Source organism: Chlorocebus sabaeus, chromosome 14 (assembly GCF_047675955.1).
Source record: "Chlorocebus sabaeus isolate Y175 chromosome 14, mChlSab1.0.hap1, whole genome shotgun sequence".
Lineage (NCBI taxonomy): Eukaryota > Metazoa > Chordata > Mammalia > Primates > Cercopithecidae > Chlorocebus > Chlorocebus sabaeus.
The window spans coordinates 86,685,370-86,705,105 of record NC_132917.1 but is presented as its reverse complement, the minus strand read 5'-3'; the positions used below and the strand labels follow the sequence as shown (position 1 = coordinate 86,705,105).

Here is a 19,736-nt window from a genome sequence, read left to right as displayed (position 1 = left end):
TGCCCCCCAATGTAGAGCGTTCATGCTGTAGTTGGTCCAGCGTTCTATGGACCAGTGAAGAGCAAGGATGGGTAAACTAGGACCATTTAATCAGGGGAGATTTCGATAAAGACCCCAGTGCCAACCAGGAGTCTTGCCTCCTGATGTAGAGCTTTCATGCTGTAGTTGGTCCAACGTTCTATGGACCACTAAAGAGCAAGGATGGTTAAACTAGGACCATTTAATCCAGAGAGATTTCAATAAAGACCCCAGTGCCAACCAGGAGTCTCGCCCTCTGATGTGGAGCTTTCATGCTGTAGTTGGTTGAACGTTCTGTGGATCACTAAAGAGCAAGGATGGACCGCCCCAACTGGTTTTTGTAATTTCCTTAAAACCATACATTCATTTTACTAGAGGATCATAGAAGTTAAAGACTTAAAACAAACTTTAGCAATTAAGATAGGATACTAAGATGCAAATGCCTGGTTAAAATGGATCAAATATTCCATCTGCACGTTAAACAAAAGCAATTGTTATGCTTGTGCACATGGCAGGCCAGAGGCCCAGATTGTCCCCCTTCCACTAAGGTGGTCCTCCAGTCGACCAGGTGTAGGCTGCATGGCAGCTCTTTTCCAGGATTCTACAGCTTGGAGTAATAAGTCATGCCAGGCTCTCTCTTCACCCTGTGGTTCAGCCCCCGAGGGCCGTCTAGCTTCCATCTCCCAACACTAAGTTCACTTCGTGTCTCTCACGACAGGGAGGAAACATAGCATTCCTGGGAGACTTGAAGGGATGCGATGAGCTTAAGAATTTTCAAGAGCTTATCAATCAGTCAGCCCTTATTCATCCCTGAGCAGATGTGTGGTGGTATTGTGGTAGACCTTTACTGGGGACTCTGCCGAATAACTGGAGTGGCACTTGTAGTTTAGTCCAATTGGCTGTCCCTTTCATCCTGGCATTTCATCAACCAGAGGGAGAAAAAATAAGACATTGTAAAGTGAGAGAAGCCCCTTGTGGGTCTTTCGACTCTCATGTCTATTTAACACAACTGGAGTCCCACGAGGAATACCAGGTCAATTTAAAGCTGGAAATCAAATAGTTGCAGGATTTAAGTCAATATTTTGGTGGGTGACAGTTAATAAAAATGTAGATTACATAAACTACATCTATTACAACCAACAGCAACGAGGTTTTCATGAGTTAAAAGAAAAACTCGTGTTGGCCCCGGCCCTAAGGCTACCTGATCTGACAAAACTCTTTACACTCTATGTGTCAGAAAGAGAAAAAATGGCAGTTGGAGTTTTAACCCAGACTGTGGGACCCTGGCCAAGGCCAGTGGCCTATCTCTCAAAACAACTAGACAGGGTTTCCAAAGGCTGGCCCCCAGGTCTAAGGGCCCTAGCAGCAACGGCCCTGTTAGCACAAGAAGCAGATAAACTAACCCTTAGGCAAAACCTGAATATAAAGGCTCCCCATGCTGTGGTAACTTTAATAAATACCAAAGGACATCATTGGTTAACAAATGCTAGATTAACCAAGTACTAAAGCTGGCTATGTGAAAATCCCCACATAACCACTGAAGTTTGCAACACCCTAAACCCCACCACCTTGCTCCTGGTATCAGAGAGCCCAGTTGAACATAACTGTGTAGAGGTGTTGGACTCAGTTTATTCTAGCAGGCCCAACCTCCGAGACCATCCTTAAACATCTGTAGACTGTGAGCAGTACGTGGATGGAAGCAGCTTCGCCATCCCCTGCAAAATGACTCAGACGAAGACAACAAGCCCTGTTCCAGTCACACCCGGAAGCTGACTGGTCCATGCATGGCCGAAGCATGAGGAAACTCATCACGGGACTCATTTTCCTTAAAATTTGGACTTATACAGTAAGGACTTCAACTGACCTTCCTCAGACTGAGGGCTGTTTCCAGTGTATACATCAAGTCACTGAGGTAGGACAAAAGGTTGCTATGGTCCTGTTATTTTATGGTCATTAGAAGTGTACTGGAACTCTAAAAAGAACTTGTTTGTATAATGTTATTCTATACAAGATATGTAGCCCAGGAAATGACCAACCTGATGTGTGTTTTGCCTCATCTGAGCCTCTCATGACCACAGTTTTTAAAATAAGATTAAGAACTGAAGACTGGTAGGGACTCATAAGTGATATCAGTAAAGTGTTAGCCAAAACAGAAAAAAAAAAGGGTGCCCAAACAAGTCACCTTGAAATTTGATGCCTGTGCTGTCATTAATAGCAATAAGTTAGGAAGGGGATGTGGCTCTTTTAGTTGGGAAAAAGGCTATATGACCAAAAATAAGTATATTTGTCATGAATTAGGACTGTGTGGAAATGAATGTGGCTACTGGTCTTGTGTCATTTGGGTCACTTGGATAAAAAAATGAAGAGGATCCAGTCCACCTTCAGAAAGGAAAAAATGGCCCTTCCTGTACTAAGGGACAGTGTAACCCCTTAGAGCTAGTAATAACCAATCCCCTGGATCCTCTCTGGAAAAAAGGGGAGCATGTGACCTTAGGAATTGATGGGGCCAGACTGGATCCTCGAGTAAATATCATGGTTCAAGGAGAAATTTACAGACGCTCTCCTGAACCAGTGTTTCAAACTTTCTATGATGAACTAAATATACCAGTACCAGAAATTCCAGGAAAAACAAGAAATTTGTTTTTGCGATTAGCTGAGCATGTAGCCCAGTCTCTCAGTGTCACTTTATATTATGTATGTGGAGGAACTGTGATGGGAGATCAATGGCCATGGGAATTCCGAGAATTAGTACCTACAGACCCAGTTCCTGATGAATTCCCAGCTCAAAATAATCACCTTGATAATTTTTGGGTCCTAAAAGCCTCAATTATTGGACAATATTGCATAGCTAGAGAAGGAAAAGAATTCACTCACCCTGTAGGACGACTTAGTTGTCTGGGACAGAAACTGTATAATGGTACCACAAAAACAGTCACTTGGTGGAGTTCAGATCAAACAGAGAGGAATCCATTCAGCAAATTCCCAAAGTTGCAAACCGTGTGGACCCACCTGGAGTCCCACCGGGACTGGACAGCCCCCGCTGGATTATACTGGATATGTGGGCATAGAGTTTATGCCAGATTACCTGACTAGTGGGCAAGTAGTTGTGTTATTGGCACTATTAAACTGTCTTTCTTCCTACTGCCCATAAAAACAGGTGAACTCCTGGGCTTCCCTGTCTGTGCTTCCCATGAAAAGAGAAGGATAGTTATAGGAAATTGGAAAGATGATGAATGGCCCCCTCAGAGAATCATACAATATTATGGGCCTGCTACTTGGGCACAAGACAGCTTGTGGGGATACCGGACCCCCATTTACATGATCAAACGAATCATACGGTTACAAGCTGTCTTAGAAATAATCACTAATAAAACCAGCAGAGGCTTGACTATTCTGGCCTGGCAAGAAACTCAGATGAGAAATGCTATCTGTCAAAATAGATTGACTCTCGACTACTTGCTAGCAGCTAAAGGAGGGATCTGTGGGAAATTTAACCTTACTTATTGCTGTTTACAAATAGATGATCAAGGGCAAGTAGTTGAAGACATAGAAACATGACAAAACTGGCACATGTGCCCATGCAAGTGTGGCATGGATTTGATCCTGGGGCCATGTTTGGAAAATGGTTCCCAGCGCTAGGAGGATTTAAAACTCTTATAATAGGAGTTATAATAATAATAGGAACCTGCCTACTGCTCCCTTGTTTGATACCTGTACTTCTTCAAATGATAAAAAGCTTCGTCACTACCTTAGTTCACCAAAATGCTTCAGCACAAGTGTGCTATATGAATCACTATCAGTCTGTCTTGCAAGAAGACATGGGTAGTGAAAATGAAAGTGAGATCTCCCACTAATAAAATGAGAGAGAGTCTCAAAAGGGGGGAATAAGGGAGGAGACCACCCATCATATCGTCTTATGCCCAATTTCCACCTCCAAAGAAAGAAGTAAAAACTAAAAGGCAGAAATGAAATCCACAGGCAGACAGCCCGGCGCCACACCCTGGGCCTGGTAGTTAAAGATCGACCCCTGACCTAATCAGTTGTGTTATCTTACAGACATTGTATAGAAATGCACTGTGAAAATCCCTGTCCTGTTTTGTTCCAGTCTAATTACCGGTAAATGCAGCCCCCAGTCATGTACCCCCTGCTTGCTCAATCAATCACGACCCTCTCACATGCACCCCCTTAGAGTTGTGAGCCCTTAAAAGGAACAGGAATTGCTCACTCAGGGAGCTCGGCTCTTGAAACAGGTGTCTTGCCGATGCCCCCGGCCGAATAAACCCCTTCCTTCTTTAACTCGGTGTCTGAGGATTTTTGTCTGCCGCTCGTCCTGCTACAATACCACTGCACTCCAACTTGGCCAACAAAGAGCAAAACGCCGTCTCAAAAAAAAAAAAAAAAAAATCCAACTTCACTGGACATTAAGAAAATGTGAATCAAAACAGTGAGATGCCACTTCACACTCAGCAGACAGCTATCATAAAAAAATTAGAAAATAACAAGTATTGGTGAGATGTGGTAGAAATGATAACCAAAAGGTATAAACAACCCAGACATGCACATGCATTAACAGTTGAATGGATAAACGAGTTGTGTTATACACATATAAAGAAATAATACCCAGCCATAAAAAGGACTGAAGTACTGATACATGCTACAACATGGAGGCACCTTGAAAACATCATGTTAAATAAAAGAACCACAAACGAAAAGTTAACACATTGTGTGATTCCTTTCATATTCAGAATAAGCAATCCCATAGAGACAGAAAGCAAATTAGTGGTTGCCAGGGAACTGGGGAGGGGGAGATAGGAAGAGATTATTTAAAGGGTATAGGGAGGTGGTGGTTGTATGACATTGTATATGCAGTAAATGCCAGTGAATTGTATACTTTAAAATGATTAATTTTATAAATTTCACTTTGAAAAAAACTACATAAACCTGATTAGATTTTTAAAACTTGTATGAGCATACAGTTTTAAGTGCTTAAGTATTTCATCTGAGTGGAGTTGGTCAACCTAAATAACAAGCAGAGAGAGGTTCCCTAGAAGAAAATGATGGTTCTTTGGCAACAGCATTGCAGTGGGAATGTGCTTGCCATGGTAAACTATGTATATATTCAAGGACGTAAAGGAAGGCAAAGATTTTTAAAGGGAAAAGGAGGGTTATGTAATTGTTTTGAAATGATTATCCTTGGCCACAGAGATCAATAACAAGAGTGATGCCAGTCCAAGGTTGGACAGGCAGTTGCTGGGCAGATGTCCTTGCAAAAGTATTTTTTGTGTAAGATTGCAGTGCCTCTGAGCAAGGAAGGCTGTGGTTTTTGCAGAGTCTTTTGTAATAGTTTTTGTCTACGTATACAAGTGTGAGAACCCTCTTAGCCTTTCCAGCTGTATATGTCAGATTTTTTAATACACTAGTGACTTCATTTTGATTCTGACAACTTTCACAAATTATTACAATTGTTGTTGTATAATAGTTTACAGATTTTGTTCAATATTAAACATTAAAAATGAAATTTATTGGAAATACATCTTCTAATGGTATGGACTTTTAAAAAATGCCATTTAGTCTGTATGTCCATGGATGACTGCTACATGAATGAATGCTACAAGGGTTCAGCATAAATTCTGTTCCTGTTTTATGATTTATTAGACTCAAGTGCTGAGAAACCTTGTTGATGTAATAAAAGGGTAATGGAAGGAGTTTAGTTATAGCAGTGTCACTCATTTTTTTGAACTTCTGAGTCATGTACTAAAAAGCACATAGTAATTTAGCATAAAATTGACTTTTAATGATTGACTCACAACTCAGGTTTTCCTACAGGGTTTTTGAAACGTGAAGAATTGGAAAACAGTTCACTTGCATAACAATTTGGTAATCATTAGAGTAATTTACTACTTCCTCAACACCTCCATCAGCATTTCCAGTCCACCCTCTGTTTAGTGCTTCAGAAATGTTTGCCTGTCAGGGAACTACCATGGTAATAAGAGACATAGGGGAATGCTTTTCTTTTGTAAAATGGAAAAGCATTATTGTTAAAGGGAAAAAGGGAAAGATGAGTTCTCATGACACAGGCAGAGTAGTTTTTGAAATGATTACCTGTGAAAGATGAAAATTTTCTGATGCTCTTAAAGCTAACTGTGCACTTGGACCTCTTCAAATCTTTGTGTACCTAGAGAGTACCATACTCTTTCTGAGGTTTTATATAAAGTGCTGCTTACAGCCTGCCCTCAGCTACAAATCTTTGAATAAGTTGAAATTCCTGTGCACTGTGAATAAAAAGAGGTGAAATTTTTAAAAAAGTAAAATTTGACCCTAAAGCTCTGTCTTTGAAAATGGCTTTTTTTTTTTTTTTTTAATTTTGTATCTGGAATAAATATAGAGTTAATACAAAATTGTCAAATTAGATTGAGTTAGGAGTTTCAGCTTTTCTTCTCATTCCTTTTCTAAAAATTTTCCCAGGTCAATGAGTGGTCATTGAAGATAAGAAAGGAAATGAGAGTTGTGGACAGGCAAATAAGGGGTAAGTTATCATTTTATGTCTTCTATTTTTCACCTTCTTGGTATATTTTGCTTCAGTTCATAAAAATAAACTGCATGTATATATCATAAGACATAGTTTATTCCTATATCAGTTACTTATAGCTGTCTGACTTATTTTGCTTTTTAATTCTGTAATCAGTATTTTAAAAAAAGATCATGAGTTAGAAGAAACTTTATATTTTGGAAGAGCAAAAGAAACCTCTTGCTACTTATAAAGAATTGTCTTTTATGGAATTCAAATTAAATAAATTATACATAAGGATACAATTCCATTGTCACTGCTCTGTTTATCTTAGCATGACTGTAAATTGAGGACAGTATGTTTATAAATAAAGTTGATTTTTTTTTGTTTAGTACCATTTAAGGTGATTTACAAAGGGATGGTAATATTTAAAACTTTTAAGGTTTTTAACACTCTCATGATTGGAGAAGAGTTAATATCATAAAGGTATCCCAGTATCACTTTCTTTAAAAAGAATTGGAGAGGGAAATTCCATTCCCAGCCATGAAGGAGTAATTGCTTTTCAACTTGCATTCTCATTGTAAATAAAAATTTGGACAAAGCAAGAGAGAAAAAAAAACTGGACAAAAATCTGTGAAACAGCTGTTTTCAAACATTGGACAGCTGGCAGTACAGGGTTGTGATCACTGAGAGAATAGAAACAAAGACAGAGAGCCTTAATATGACCCTGTCATTCTGCTTGGAGATACTTTCTGGATTATAGCCCATGGAAAGACATTCCAAGCAGAGCATAGTGGTTTCACTGGGTTGAGAATAGAGATAAGGGTTCAGAGAGTGGCTGGAATTTGTGGGGCAGAGTATCAGAGAGAAGGGAAATACTCAGAGAAAGAACTTCAAATGTCTCCATAGGATCCATTGGAGTCTTTGACTGAATACTAAGCTGTGCATGCTTAGAGTGAAATTCCGAGAGGCTGGGCAAATAACAATTACTAGGAACAGAACAACCACCAGGAAGCTGTAAGGTGAATAATTCCTAGAGCTAATAAAGGATTGAGAAGTGGCTGAGTTCTGATCAGACACAGAAAAGAGACTTTGTTGAACCTCTGGGATGTTCAGTAGAGACCTCAGAAGAGTCACACCTTAATAAGGATCAGGTAGGTAGTCCTAGAAAAAAGGCTACCACAAGCCCATACCAACTAACCAACAAGACTTAAAAGACTTGAAGGCTGATTTGCAGGTAATTTGACTGCCTGCCGAAGTAAAGATTAACACTCTTTAAGGGAAGACTACAAAATTCAGACACCCAACAATGAAACATACACAGTGGCCAGCTTCCAATGAGATACTATTATGAAGAAGCAGGAAAATGCGACCCCAAATCAGGAGAAAAGCCAGGTAATAGAAATAGATTAAAAAAAAAAAACAAAAATCCAAAACCCCCACGAAAAAAACAGATGATTGAATTCACAGTCAAGGATTTTTAAGCAGCTATTATAAATATGTTGAGATTAAAGGATAATGTATACGTAATGAGGAGATAAATACAAAATACAGAAAATAACAAAATGGAATTTCTAGAGGTGAAAGATCTGAAATGAAGTGAAATTAAATGAAGACTCACTAAATGGGTTTAACAGCAGAATAGACACTACAGAAAATGAGATAAGTGAAATTGAAGATATATAAAATCTAAAATGTTCAAATGAGCATTTCCTTTGAGTGTCCTATCAGCAGCCCAAATATTTCAGATTTTGGATTTTGGATTTTCTGATTAGGGATATACAACTGGTATGATGCAAACCTTCTGAAATCTAAAGCCTGAAAGACATTTGGTTTCCAAGCATTTTGGATAAGGGATATTCAACCTGTAATACAAATTATCCAAACTGTAGTACAGACAGAAAAAAGAAAAAAAACAACACAGAGCTTTTAATATCAAGTGAGCTAATGTGTGTAATTTGAGTCTCAGGAGGAGAGGGGTCAGGAAGGGATCATATGAAATAGTAACTGAATGTTTTTCAAACATGATGAAAGCTCTTAAGCTTGCAGATCCAAGGAACTCATCTCCAAATCGAATAAGCACAAAACCATACAAAGGCAAAGCATAATCAAATTACTGAAAACCAAAAAGATAACCCCCCAAAAAAGACAAATTTAGGTCCAATAAACAGTGATAAGAATGATTTTTAAATTCTTATCAGAAACAATGCAAGCTAGAATATCTTTCATATGGTGAGAAAAACCCCACAAAACAACCCCATGTTATCCTAGACTTAAGTCCAATGAAAATAACATTCATAGGTGAAGGTGAAATAAAGATAATTTCAAACAAAAGCCAGAAAGAATTTGTTGCCGATAAAATAAATGTTAAAAGAGGTTGTAGGCTGAAGAAAAATCATACCAGATACAAACTTGGATTTATATGAAGGAATAAAGTATACTGGAAATGGTAAATATGTAAGTAAATATAAATTATTTTTTCCTCAAGAATGTGTTTAACTTACTGACTCTTGAAAGTAAAAATAATAATGTATTGTGGGGCTTGTAACCTGTAGAGGTAAAATGTATGACAATTATAATAATTGATTTGTGTCAAAAATAAATGTTAGAAACCTCATAAGTTTCATTAGTGTCTCACAGCCTTGCATATTCCTTTTTTGTGCTATGCTCACTGTATTTCTTCTCACATCCATAGCTCATTTTGCCATTTAAATGATGATCTTCAAGCCCAATATCTTTCATGTATGTTTCCTATTATTTGTCATTAATAGTAATTTATTAATTTACTAACTCTAACATGATATCAGAAAAAGATCATGGATTTTGGAGTCTTAACATTACCAGGTTTAAACTCTGATATCACCTGTCCTTATATAAACTTCTTTGAATCTCATAGAATTGTTGTGACAGTTAAATCTGTGAATATATGTAAAATGTTTAGGGCAGTACCTGGCATACAGTAGAGACTTCACTACTTGATGGTGATACCAAAAAGGGGGATGGGGCACTTTGATAAAGTGTGACTATGATGTAATGTGATTGCTTTAAATGTTACTTGTGAAAGCATATGAAGGTTTATCGTAGCAGTTGGTTTTTCATTTGGTTTTATACTAGCAGTCACGGTGAATGGATTTAAAAAGAAATACTAGTATAAAAATGAGCAACTGCAAAACAAATTTATGTTCTCAGAAGTCAAGCTATTGGCTATGCTTATTGGCGGGAAATGGTGGATTAAAGGTGACATAAGGGGACCTTGTGGCATGTTGGTGATACTCTGTTTCTTGATCTAGGTCCTGGTTACATGAGCATGTTTAATTTGTGAAAATGTATATAGCTGTACAGTTATGTTTACTTTTCTGCATATATGTTATACTTAAATAACAAGTAACTTACAGCAAAATGTAACTATAGGGTGTTCTCAGCTTCTCATGGAAGATTTATGGTAGTCCACATGTTTAGCTTTCAGTCAAATGTAACACATTTTGAACACTCATTATAGGCAATAATTGGAATGAATTTAGGTAATTCATTTCATCTGCTCCTCAAATGAAAATAGTCAGCTTGGGTGAGTACTCATGACTATAAAGGTGAAATATACACATGTGAAAATTCAGAAAAGTAGAAAGAAGAAAGTTAAAATCGCCCTGAAGTTTGACCACTTAGAGATAACCACCACAAATACTTTTTATGATCATCCTTTTCCAGATATATTTCTCTCTGTTTTTGTATTTATACCCAAATGTTTATTTATAAGTGAGTCATACTAGTCTTGCTGCTGATTTTTATTTATTTTTATTGTAAAATTTACATAAAATAAAGCTGACCATTTTAACCATTTTGAAGTGTACAGTTCAGTGGCAGTAAGTGCATTCATAATGTTGTGCAACCATCACCACTATCCATCTCCAGATCTTTTTCCTCATCCATACTGAAACTCTGTACCTATTAAACAATAACTTCCTATTTCTCCCTACCCCCAGCCCCTAGTAACCACTATTCTACTTTCTGTATCTAAGTATTTGACTATTCTAAGTACCTCATATAGGTAGAATCAAATAATATTTGTCTTTGTGTCTGGCTTATTTCACTTACTGTAATGTTTTTAAGGATCATCCATGTTGTAGCAGGTATCAGGATTTCATTCCTTTTTAAGGCTAATATTCTGTTGCCTGTATATACCATATTTTATTTATACACTCATCTGCTGATGGACATTTAGATTGTTTCTACCTTTTGGCTATTGTGAATAATGCTGCTATGAAGATGGATGTACAGATATCTGTTTTGCCTCTAATTCTTTTCAGTACTTTTACATACATAAATGAAATCATTACTGGATCAAATAATAATCGTATTTTTAATTTTAGGGGGAACCACTTACTGTTTTCCATGGCAGCTGTGCCATTTTACATTTTTCATCAAGAGCTAGGCTACTCAAAAGTAGCTGTATATATGAGGGAATATAGCTGTATATATGTGCATGCCCAGGGAATGGTACAGGCTCATAAAATAGCTCAGAAGACCTTGAGTTTATACCTTGTGCTGATCTTTACCACAGAAACCCTATGCCAATTTTAAAAAACAAAAAAGAAAACAAAACCAAACCTGACGAGCCCTGGGGAAGAGGCAGCATCTGATCTCCAGAGTTATCACATTAGAAGATTCAAACATTCAGTAAAATCATAAGGCATACAAAGAAACAGGAAAATATGGCCTCCTCAAAGCAGGGAAAAGTAAATCACTAGAAACTGTTGCTGAGAAAGATTAGATGGTAGATTTGCTAAACAAAGACTTAAAGCAAGTATCTTTCAGATGTGCAAAGAACTAAAGGAAGAGGTGGATTAAGTTAAAAAAAAACAGTGGGAACAAAATGGAAATATCAACGGAAAGATAGAAAACAAGAAAAGAAACCCCAAAATTCTGGAGCTGAAAAGTGTAATAACTGAAGTGAAAACCTTACTTGAATGATTCAAAAGCATATTTGAGCAGGTAAAATAAAGAATCAGCAGACTTCAAAATAAAACAATTGAAATTATGAAGTCTGAGGAACAGAAGAAAAAAATGAGACTGGCTGCAATGGCTAACACCTATAATCCCAACGCTTTGGGAGGCTGAGGCAGGTGTGTTGCTTGAGGCCGGGAGTTTGAGACGAGCCTGGGCAACACGGCAAAACCTCATCTCTGCAAAAAATAAAAACAAAAATTAGCCAGGTGTGGTGATATATGCCTGTAGTCCTGCCTACCCAGGAGGTTGAGGCAGGATCACTTGAGTCCAGGAGCTTGAGGCTGCAGTAAGCCATGATCATGCCACTGCACTCCAGCCTGGGCAACAGAGCAAGACCCTGTCTATAAAAAAAAAAAAAGAAAATAAATGGACAGAGCCTAAGAAACCTGTCAGACATCATCAAGTAGACCAACATGCAATGTGGAAATTTTAGGAGAAAAGAGAGAGAAAGATGCAAAAAGTATTTGAAGAAATGGCTGAAAACTTCCTAGATTTGATGAAAGATATGAATATAAACCTCTAAGAAGTTCAGTGAACTCCAGGTAGGATAAACTCAAGTGAGATCTCGCCAAGAAAGACACATTATAATCAAACTGTAGAAAGCCATAGACAATGAGAAAATCTTAAAAGGAGCAAGAGAGAAACATCTTGTCACATACAAAGGATCCTCATAAGATTTTAGAAGATTTCTTATCCGAAACATTAGAGGCCAGAAAGCAGTGGGTTCAATCGCTTGAACCCAGGGGACGGAGGTTGCAGTGAGCTGAGATCATGATACCACTGCACTCTAGCCTGAGTGATAAAGTGAGACTCAAAAACAAAGAAGCTCATGCAAATTCACATTAGAGTGTTATAAGTTTAGGACGTTAAGCGTAATCCCTGTGGTATCCACAAAGAAAATGGCTATACAAAAGGAAATAAGAAGGGAATTAAAACATTTCATTACAAAAAAAAAATCAAGTAAACACACAAGAAAACATTAATGCAGGAAATAAGAGACAAAATAGCTATGACATACAGAAAATAAATGACAGGTTGGCAGAAGAAAATTTGTCCTTATCAATAATTCCTTTTTTTTTTTTTTTTTTTTTTTTTTGAGATAGGGTCTTGCTCTGTCACCCAGGCTGGAGTGCAGTGGCGTGACACAGCTTACAGCAGCCTCGACCTCCTGGACTCTAGCAATCCTCCCATCTCAGCCTGCCAAGTACCTGGGACTATAGATGCATGCCACTGCACCAGCTAATTTTTGTATTTTTTGTAGAGACAGGGTTTCATCATGTTGCCTAGGCTAGTCTGGAACTCCTGGACTCAAGCAATCATCCTGCCTTGGCCTCCCAAAGTGCTAGGATTACAGGCATGAACCACTGTGCCCAGCCCACAGTAATTACTTTGAATGTAAATGGATTTAAAGTCTCCAATCAAATAACAGACATTGGCAGAATGGATTTTACAAAACAATCTTATATTTAAAAACATATATGCTGTCTACAAGAGTAAGACTTTAGATCCAAAAATGCAAATAGATTGAAAGCAAAAGGATGGAAAAAGATATTTTATGGACATAGTAAATAAAAGACAGCAGGAACGGCTATGTTATTATCAGATAAAACAGACTTTAAATAAAGATTATATGAGACAAAGAAGGATATTATATATTAATAAAAGATTAAATACAGCAAGAAGATAAAACAAGTGTACATATTTTTGTATATAATAACAGACTGTCAAAACATATGCAGCAAAAGTGGACAGAATTAGAGAAATAGTTCCTCCGTAATAGTTAGACAATACCCCACTGTCAACAATGGGTCTATTAACTAGATAGGAATTAGGTAAGAAAACAGGGGTCCTGAAGAATGAAGGCAGAGCACAGTGGCTAACACCTGTAATCCTAACACTTTGGGAGGCTGAGGCAGGTGGATCACCTGATATCAGGAGTTTGAGACCAGCCTGACCAACATGGCGAAACCCCGTCTCTACTAAAAATACAAAAATTAGCTGGGTGTCATGGTTTGTGCCTGTAATCCCAGGTACGGGAGGCTGAGATAGGTGAATCACTTGAACCTGGAAGGTGGAGGTTACGTTGAGCCGAGATTGTGCCACTACACTCCAGCCTGGGAGACAGAGCGAGACTCCATCTCAAAAAAAAAAAAAAAGAATGAAATAAAACAATTAGATCTAAAGATGTATACAGAATACTACCCAACAACAAAATACACATTCTTCTCACATATACATGAGACATTCTTTAGGACAGACCATATGTTAGACTTAAATCAAGTCTCAGTCAAATTTAAAAGATATATAAGGTATCTTCTCTGACCACAACAGGATGAAATTAGAAATCAGTAACAGAAAGAATACTGGAAAATTCACAAATGTATGGAAATTAAGCAACACATTCTTAACCAATGGGTGAAAAAAGAAATCACAAAGGAAATTAGAAAGTACTTACAGACAAGTAAAAACCAAATCAGAACATACCAAAAGTTAGAAGGTGCCGCAAAAGCAACACTCAGAGGAAAATTAATAGCTATAAATGCTTACATTAAGAATGAATGCCAGCTGTGGTGGCTTAATCCCAACACTTTGGGAGGCCAAAGCGTGCAGATCACTTGAGCCCAGGAGTTTGAGGCTAGCCTGGGCAACATGGCGAAACCTGTCTCTATCAAAAATGCAAAAATTAGCTAGGTGCTGTAGTCTGTGGGTAGTCACAGCTACTTGGGAGGCTGAGGTGGGAAGACTGCTTGAACCCAGAGGCAGAAGTTACAGTGAGTTGTGATGGTGACCCACCTTGCACTCTAGCCTGGGTGACGGGAGTGAAACCGTGTCTCAAAAAAAAAAAAAAAGAAAAAAAAAAAAACCTCAGGTGAACAACCTAGCTTTCAACTTAAAGGAAATAGAACAAGAACAAACTCAACCCAGATCTAGCAGAATGAAGGAAATAATAAAGATAAAAGCAGAGACAAACAGAACAGAAAAAGAATAGAGCATTAACAAAGTCCATAGTTCTTGAAAAAGACAACGAAATGTATATGCCTTAACTAGATTGACTAAGGAAGAAGAAAAGGTTGAAAGTACTAAAATCAGAGTTGAAAGTAGAGACATTACTACTGATTCCACAGAAATAAAGATTATAAGAATACTATGGACAATTGTATGTTAATAAATTGTGTAACCTAGGTGTGATGGACAAATTACTAGAAACATAAAACTTACCAAGATTGGAACATGAAGAAATAGAAAATGTGAACAGACTTATACCTAGCAGGGAGAGTGAATCAGTGATCAAAAATATCTTGACAGAGAAAAGCTGTGGACCTGATGACTTCACTGGTAAATTCTATCAAACAGTTAAGAACTAACACCAATGCTTCTCAAACTTCAAGAAATTGAAGAAAAGAAAACACTTCCTAATTCATTCTGTGATGCCAGTATTGTCTTGATATAATATCAGACAAAGATGCTGCAAGAAAACTATAGACCAGTATCTCTTATGAACATTGATGCAAAAATCTTCAACAGAATACTAGCAAACCAAATCCAGCAACACATTAAACACATCACGGCCAAGTGCGATTTATCCTGGAATGCAAGAATGATTCAACATATAAAATTTGATCAGTGTAATATATCACATTAACAGAAGGGGAAAAGAAACTCACATTATCATCTCGATTGACACAGAAAAGGCATTTGGCCAAATTCAGCACCCTTTCATGCTAAAAACAACTAGGAATAGAAGGACCTGAACATAGTAAAAACCATGTATGAAAAAAACCACAGGGACTATCATAGTAAATGGTGAAAGACTAAAAGCTGTTCCTCTAAGATCAGGAACAAGGCAAGGAGACCCACTTTTGCCACTTCTCTTTAACATAATATTGAACTTCTAGCCAGAGGAATTGGACAAGAAAAAAATAGTTAAAAGTATCTAAATTGGAAAGGAAGAAGTAAAAATCTATTTGCAGCTGATACTATAAGTGTAATACCCTAAAGATTTTTCAGAAAAGACCTATTAGAACTAATAAATTCAATAAAGTAGCAAGATATAAAATCAGCACCAAAAACATCAATTGTATTTCTCTATATTTTAACAATGGACAATCTGAAAAGGAAATTAAGAAAACCCATTTTCAATAGCATCAAAAATAATCAAATACTTAGGAATTTACTTAACCAAGGAGGCAAAAGACTTGTGTAATGAAAATGATGAAATATTACTGAAAGAAATTAGACATAAATAAATGGAAAGATATCTCATTTTCATGGATTGGGAGATTAAATATTGTTAAGATGTCAGTACTACCCAAAGCAATCTTATACATTCAAAGTGCTATCCTTATCAAAATCCCAATGACATTTTTTGTAGAAATAGAGATATCTGTCCTGAAATTCTTATAGTATCTTGAGAGATCCTAAATAATCAAAATAGTCTTAAAAAAAGAAAGTTTGACAACTCTCTTCCTGGTTTCAAAAGTTGCTACAAAGCTACAGAGATAAAATCAATGTACTTAAACTGACATAAAGACAGACATATAAACCAATGGAATAAAATAGGTATCCAGAAAAACTGTGCCTGTTGTCAACTGATTTTTGACAAGGGTAGCAAGACCATTCAGTGGAGGAAAGGACAGTTTTCAACAAGTGGTGCTGGGAAAACTGAATATCCATTTGCAAAAGAATTTAGTTGGACCTTTACCTAACAATGTGTACAAAAATTAACCCAAAATGGATCAAAGACCTAAATGTAAGAGCTAAAACGATTAAACTCTTAGCAAAAAACATAGGGCAAAACTTCAAAACATGAAGAACAAACTGCTGGGCATGGTGATGTGTGACTGTAGTCCCAGCGACTCGGGAGGCTGAGGCTGGAAGATCAGTTGAGGCCAGGAGTATGAGGCTGTAATGTGCTATACTCATGCCTGTGAATAGCCACTGCACTACACCCTGAGCCACATAGATCAATCTCCAAAAAATAGAGTAGACAAACGACTTCATGAAAATAAAAAATTTTCACGCATCGTAAAAAGATTACCTGGCAGGGCACAGTGGTTCACGCCTATAATTCCAGCACTTTGAGAGGCTGTGGTGGGTCAATTGCTTGAGCCCAGGCGTTTGAGACCAGCCTGCACAACGTGGCAAAACCCCATCTCTACAAAAAAAGAAAAAGAAAAATTGTGTATTAAAAAAATAAGAAAATGTTACCAACAGAGTAACTCATAGGCAACTCATAGAATGGGAGAAAGCATTTGCAAATCATTTGTCTGACGAGAGATTGTATTCAGAATATATACACAACACCTAAAATGCCACAACAGTAAAACGACTTGATTCAAAAAGAGGCAAAGGACTTCAATAGACTTTTGGAATTTTTCCAGATAAGCTGTACAGATTGTCAGTAAGCACATGAAAAGATGCTCAACATCACTAATCACTGGGGAGATGCAAATCAAAATGACCTCATACCCATTAGAATGACTACTATCAAAACAACAACAACAAAACCCCCAGAAAATAACAAGTGTTGTTGAGTATGTAGTGAAATTGGAACCTTTGTGTACCGTTAGTGAGAATGTAAAATGATGTAGCCATTGTGAAAACTGGTACAGCTGTTCCTCAAAAAATTAAAAATAGAATTACCATGTAACCTAACAGTTGTACTTTTAGGCATATGCACAAAAGAAAGCAGGGTCTCGAAGACATGTTTGTACATTCATGTTCTTCACAATAGCTAAAAATTGGAAGTAACCCAAGTGTCCATTGACAGATGAATGGTTAAGTAAAATATCGTATATACATACAATAGAATATTATTGAGCCTTAAAAAGAAAGTTCTGACATATGCTACAACATGGATGATCCTTGAAAATATTATGCTTAGTGAAATAAGCCAGTCAGAAAAAGAAAAATATTCCACTTAAAGGAAGTAACAAGGGTAGTAAAATTTGTAAAGACAGAAAATAGAATGGTGGATGCCAGGAGTTAGGGGAAAGGGGAAATGGAGAGTTACTGTTCAGTGGGTGCAGAATTTTAGTTTTGGGAAAGTTGAAAAAAGTTCTGGGCCAGGCGGGGTGGCTCATGCCTGTAATTTCAGCACTTTGGGAAGCCGAGGCAGGCAGATCACCTGAGGTCAGCAGTTCGATACCAGCCTGGCCAACATGGTGAAACCCCCTCTCTGCTAAAAATACAAAAATCAGCCGGGCATCGTGGTGGGTGCCTATAATCCCAGCTACTTGGGAGGCTGAGGCAGAATCACTTGAAACCCAGGGGGTGGAAGTTGCAGTGAGCTGAGACCGCATCATTGCACTCCAGCATGGGCAACAAGAGTGAAACTCCGTCTCAAAAAAAAAAAAAAAAAAAAAAATAGTTCTGGGTGGAGGTGATGGTTGCACAACAATGTGAATGTTACTTTATTCCACTGATTGTACACTTAAAAATGGTTAGGATGGTATATTTTATGTATTTGCCACAGTTTTAAAAATTGGAGAAAACACTACTGATCATAAAGCGTATAATAAAGACATATCTTACCTTTAGCTGATGCTGGTATGAGACTTATAATATGTTCAGGCTTTCCTTAAGTTGCAGGTTTCTAGAAATGATTAGTGACTGTATAGAAACTGTACTCTTATGATTGTGGGAATACTACTTATTGATTATTGGAGCAAGCTCTGGAATGCATTTACAGTAATTTTGTTTTTTAAGTTCTTAGGGCCAGTACCAACAAATGTAAGAAGGGTGTTTCGAAATTTTGTCAAGTGTAATAAGATCGTACTTTTCTTTTAAACTACTTTGATGTTGTTTCTGGAAATGATGAATATTCACTACGTTATTTTGATTTTGTGTTTATCCTTCTACATGTTTTTCTACTTAATAGACACATTTAGATCACAATAAGAATGTATTTGAGTGCCAATAAACCTGACTTACCCTTGATTTTTGATGTTCTGTTCTAAATTTAGATATCCAAAGAGAAGAAGAAAAAGTGAAACGATCTGTGAAAGATGCTGCCAAGAAGGGCCAGAAGGATGTCTGTGTAGTTCTGGCCAAGGAGATGATCAGGTCAAGGAAGGCCGTGAGCAAGCTGTATGCCTCCAAAGCGCACATGAACTCAGTGCTCATGGGGATGAAGAACCAGCTGGGTAAGGCTGCACTTAACCTTACCGTCAGCTTGTAATGCCAGTGTTGCTGTTATTATCAACATGGGTTCCTTGAATAGGAAAAACTCTACTCTGGTTTTTATTCTTTGTATTTTCTTAGTGTTGAGTGTTGTACAAATGCAAAATATAACAATGTTTTCTTTTGTTAGTATTTTCTAAATAATAATGAAATCTACATATAAATCTGCTTTGTTTAGAAGTTAGAATGTATTGAACAGTGTTATCAAGTGACCTGAGAATTCAGTTGTAGCAGTAAGGGGCCAGCTTAGATGTTTGGAGGGAGACTGAAGAAAAGAGCTTTCTACCTTTGTCCTAGTCCCAGAGCAGCCCCAGGCAAAATGTTACAACAGGCTGTGGGGCTTTGGCTCATCTCCTTTTCTCCTTCATCTCTGTCTACCTAATGCTTCCTCACATCTTAGGAATCTGTAGACCATGTTATGGGTATTCAGCATACATGTGAACTGTCCATTTTCGATGACTTTTAGGAACTCATGATATTTAAAATAGGAATAAACATTGTTTCCTTTCAGTGTCCAGTACAGTACTGTTTGTGGTCATTCATCTAGTTGGTTTCTTTTCTTAATTTCCATTAAATTATGAAGTAGTTCTAACTCAGAACTATAATTCTTTAGTAATGGCAGCAAATGACTGTCAGATATTTAGATTGAATACAGACTCAGAAATCATGGAGAGCCAGGCATGGTGGCATGCAGTTGTAGTCCCAGCTGCTAAGGAGAATGAGCAAGGAGAATTAAGTGCTTGAGCCCAGGGGTTTGAGGCCACAGTGAGCTATGATTGCACCTGTGAATAACCATTGTGCTTGAGCCTGGACAATATATATAGCAAGACTGTGTCTGTAAAAAAGAAAGAAATTATGGAGAAATTTTTCACTAAAGAATATTTTCAACTCTGTCAGATACTTCATTGATCACACTCAAAAGAAGTTAGAAGATGAAGAGATTTAATTTATAGAATGGTGCCAAATGAGTTTTTAATGCATTATTTGGTTATATTTCGTTCTGAAGGTATTTTCTTCACATTCA

General features: G+C 37.4%; 1 protein-coding gene across 1 annotated transcript in view; it reads left to right on the top strand.

Moving 5' to 3' along the window:
* Window positions 1-19,736, top strand: part of CHMP3 (charged multivesicular body protein 3) — a 61,073-nt gene that overhangs the window by 17,326 nt on the left and 24,011 nt on the right. The window contains exons 2-3 of the mRNA XM_007969981.3: window positions 6,484-6,544; window positions 18,496-18,675. Coding sequence (XP_007968172.2) covers window positions 6,484-6,544; window positions 18,496-18,675 — 241 coding nt within the window. The remainder of the gene's footprint in view (window positions 1-6,483; window positions 6,545-18,495; window positions 18,676-19,736) is intronic.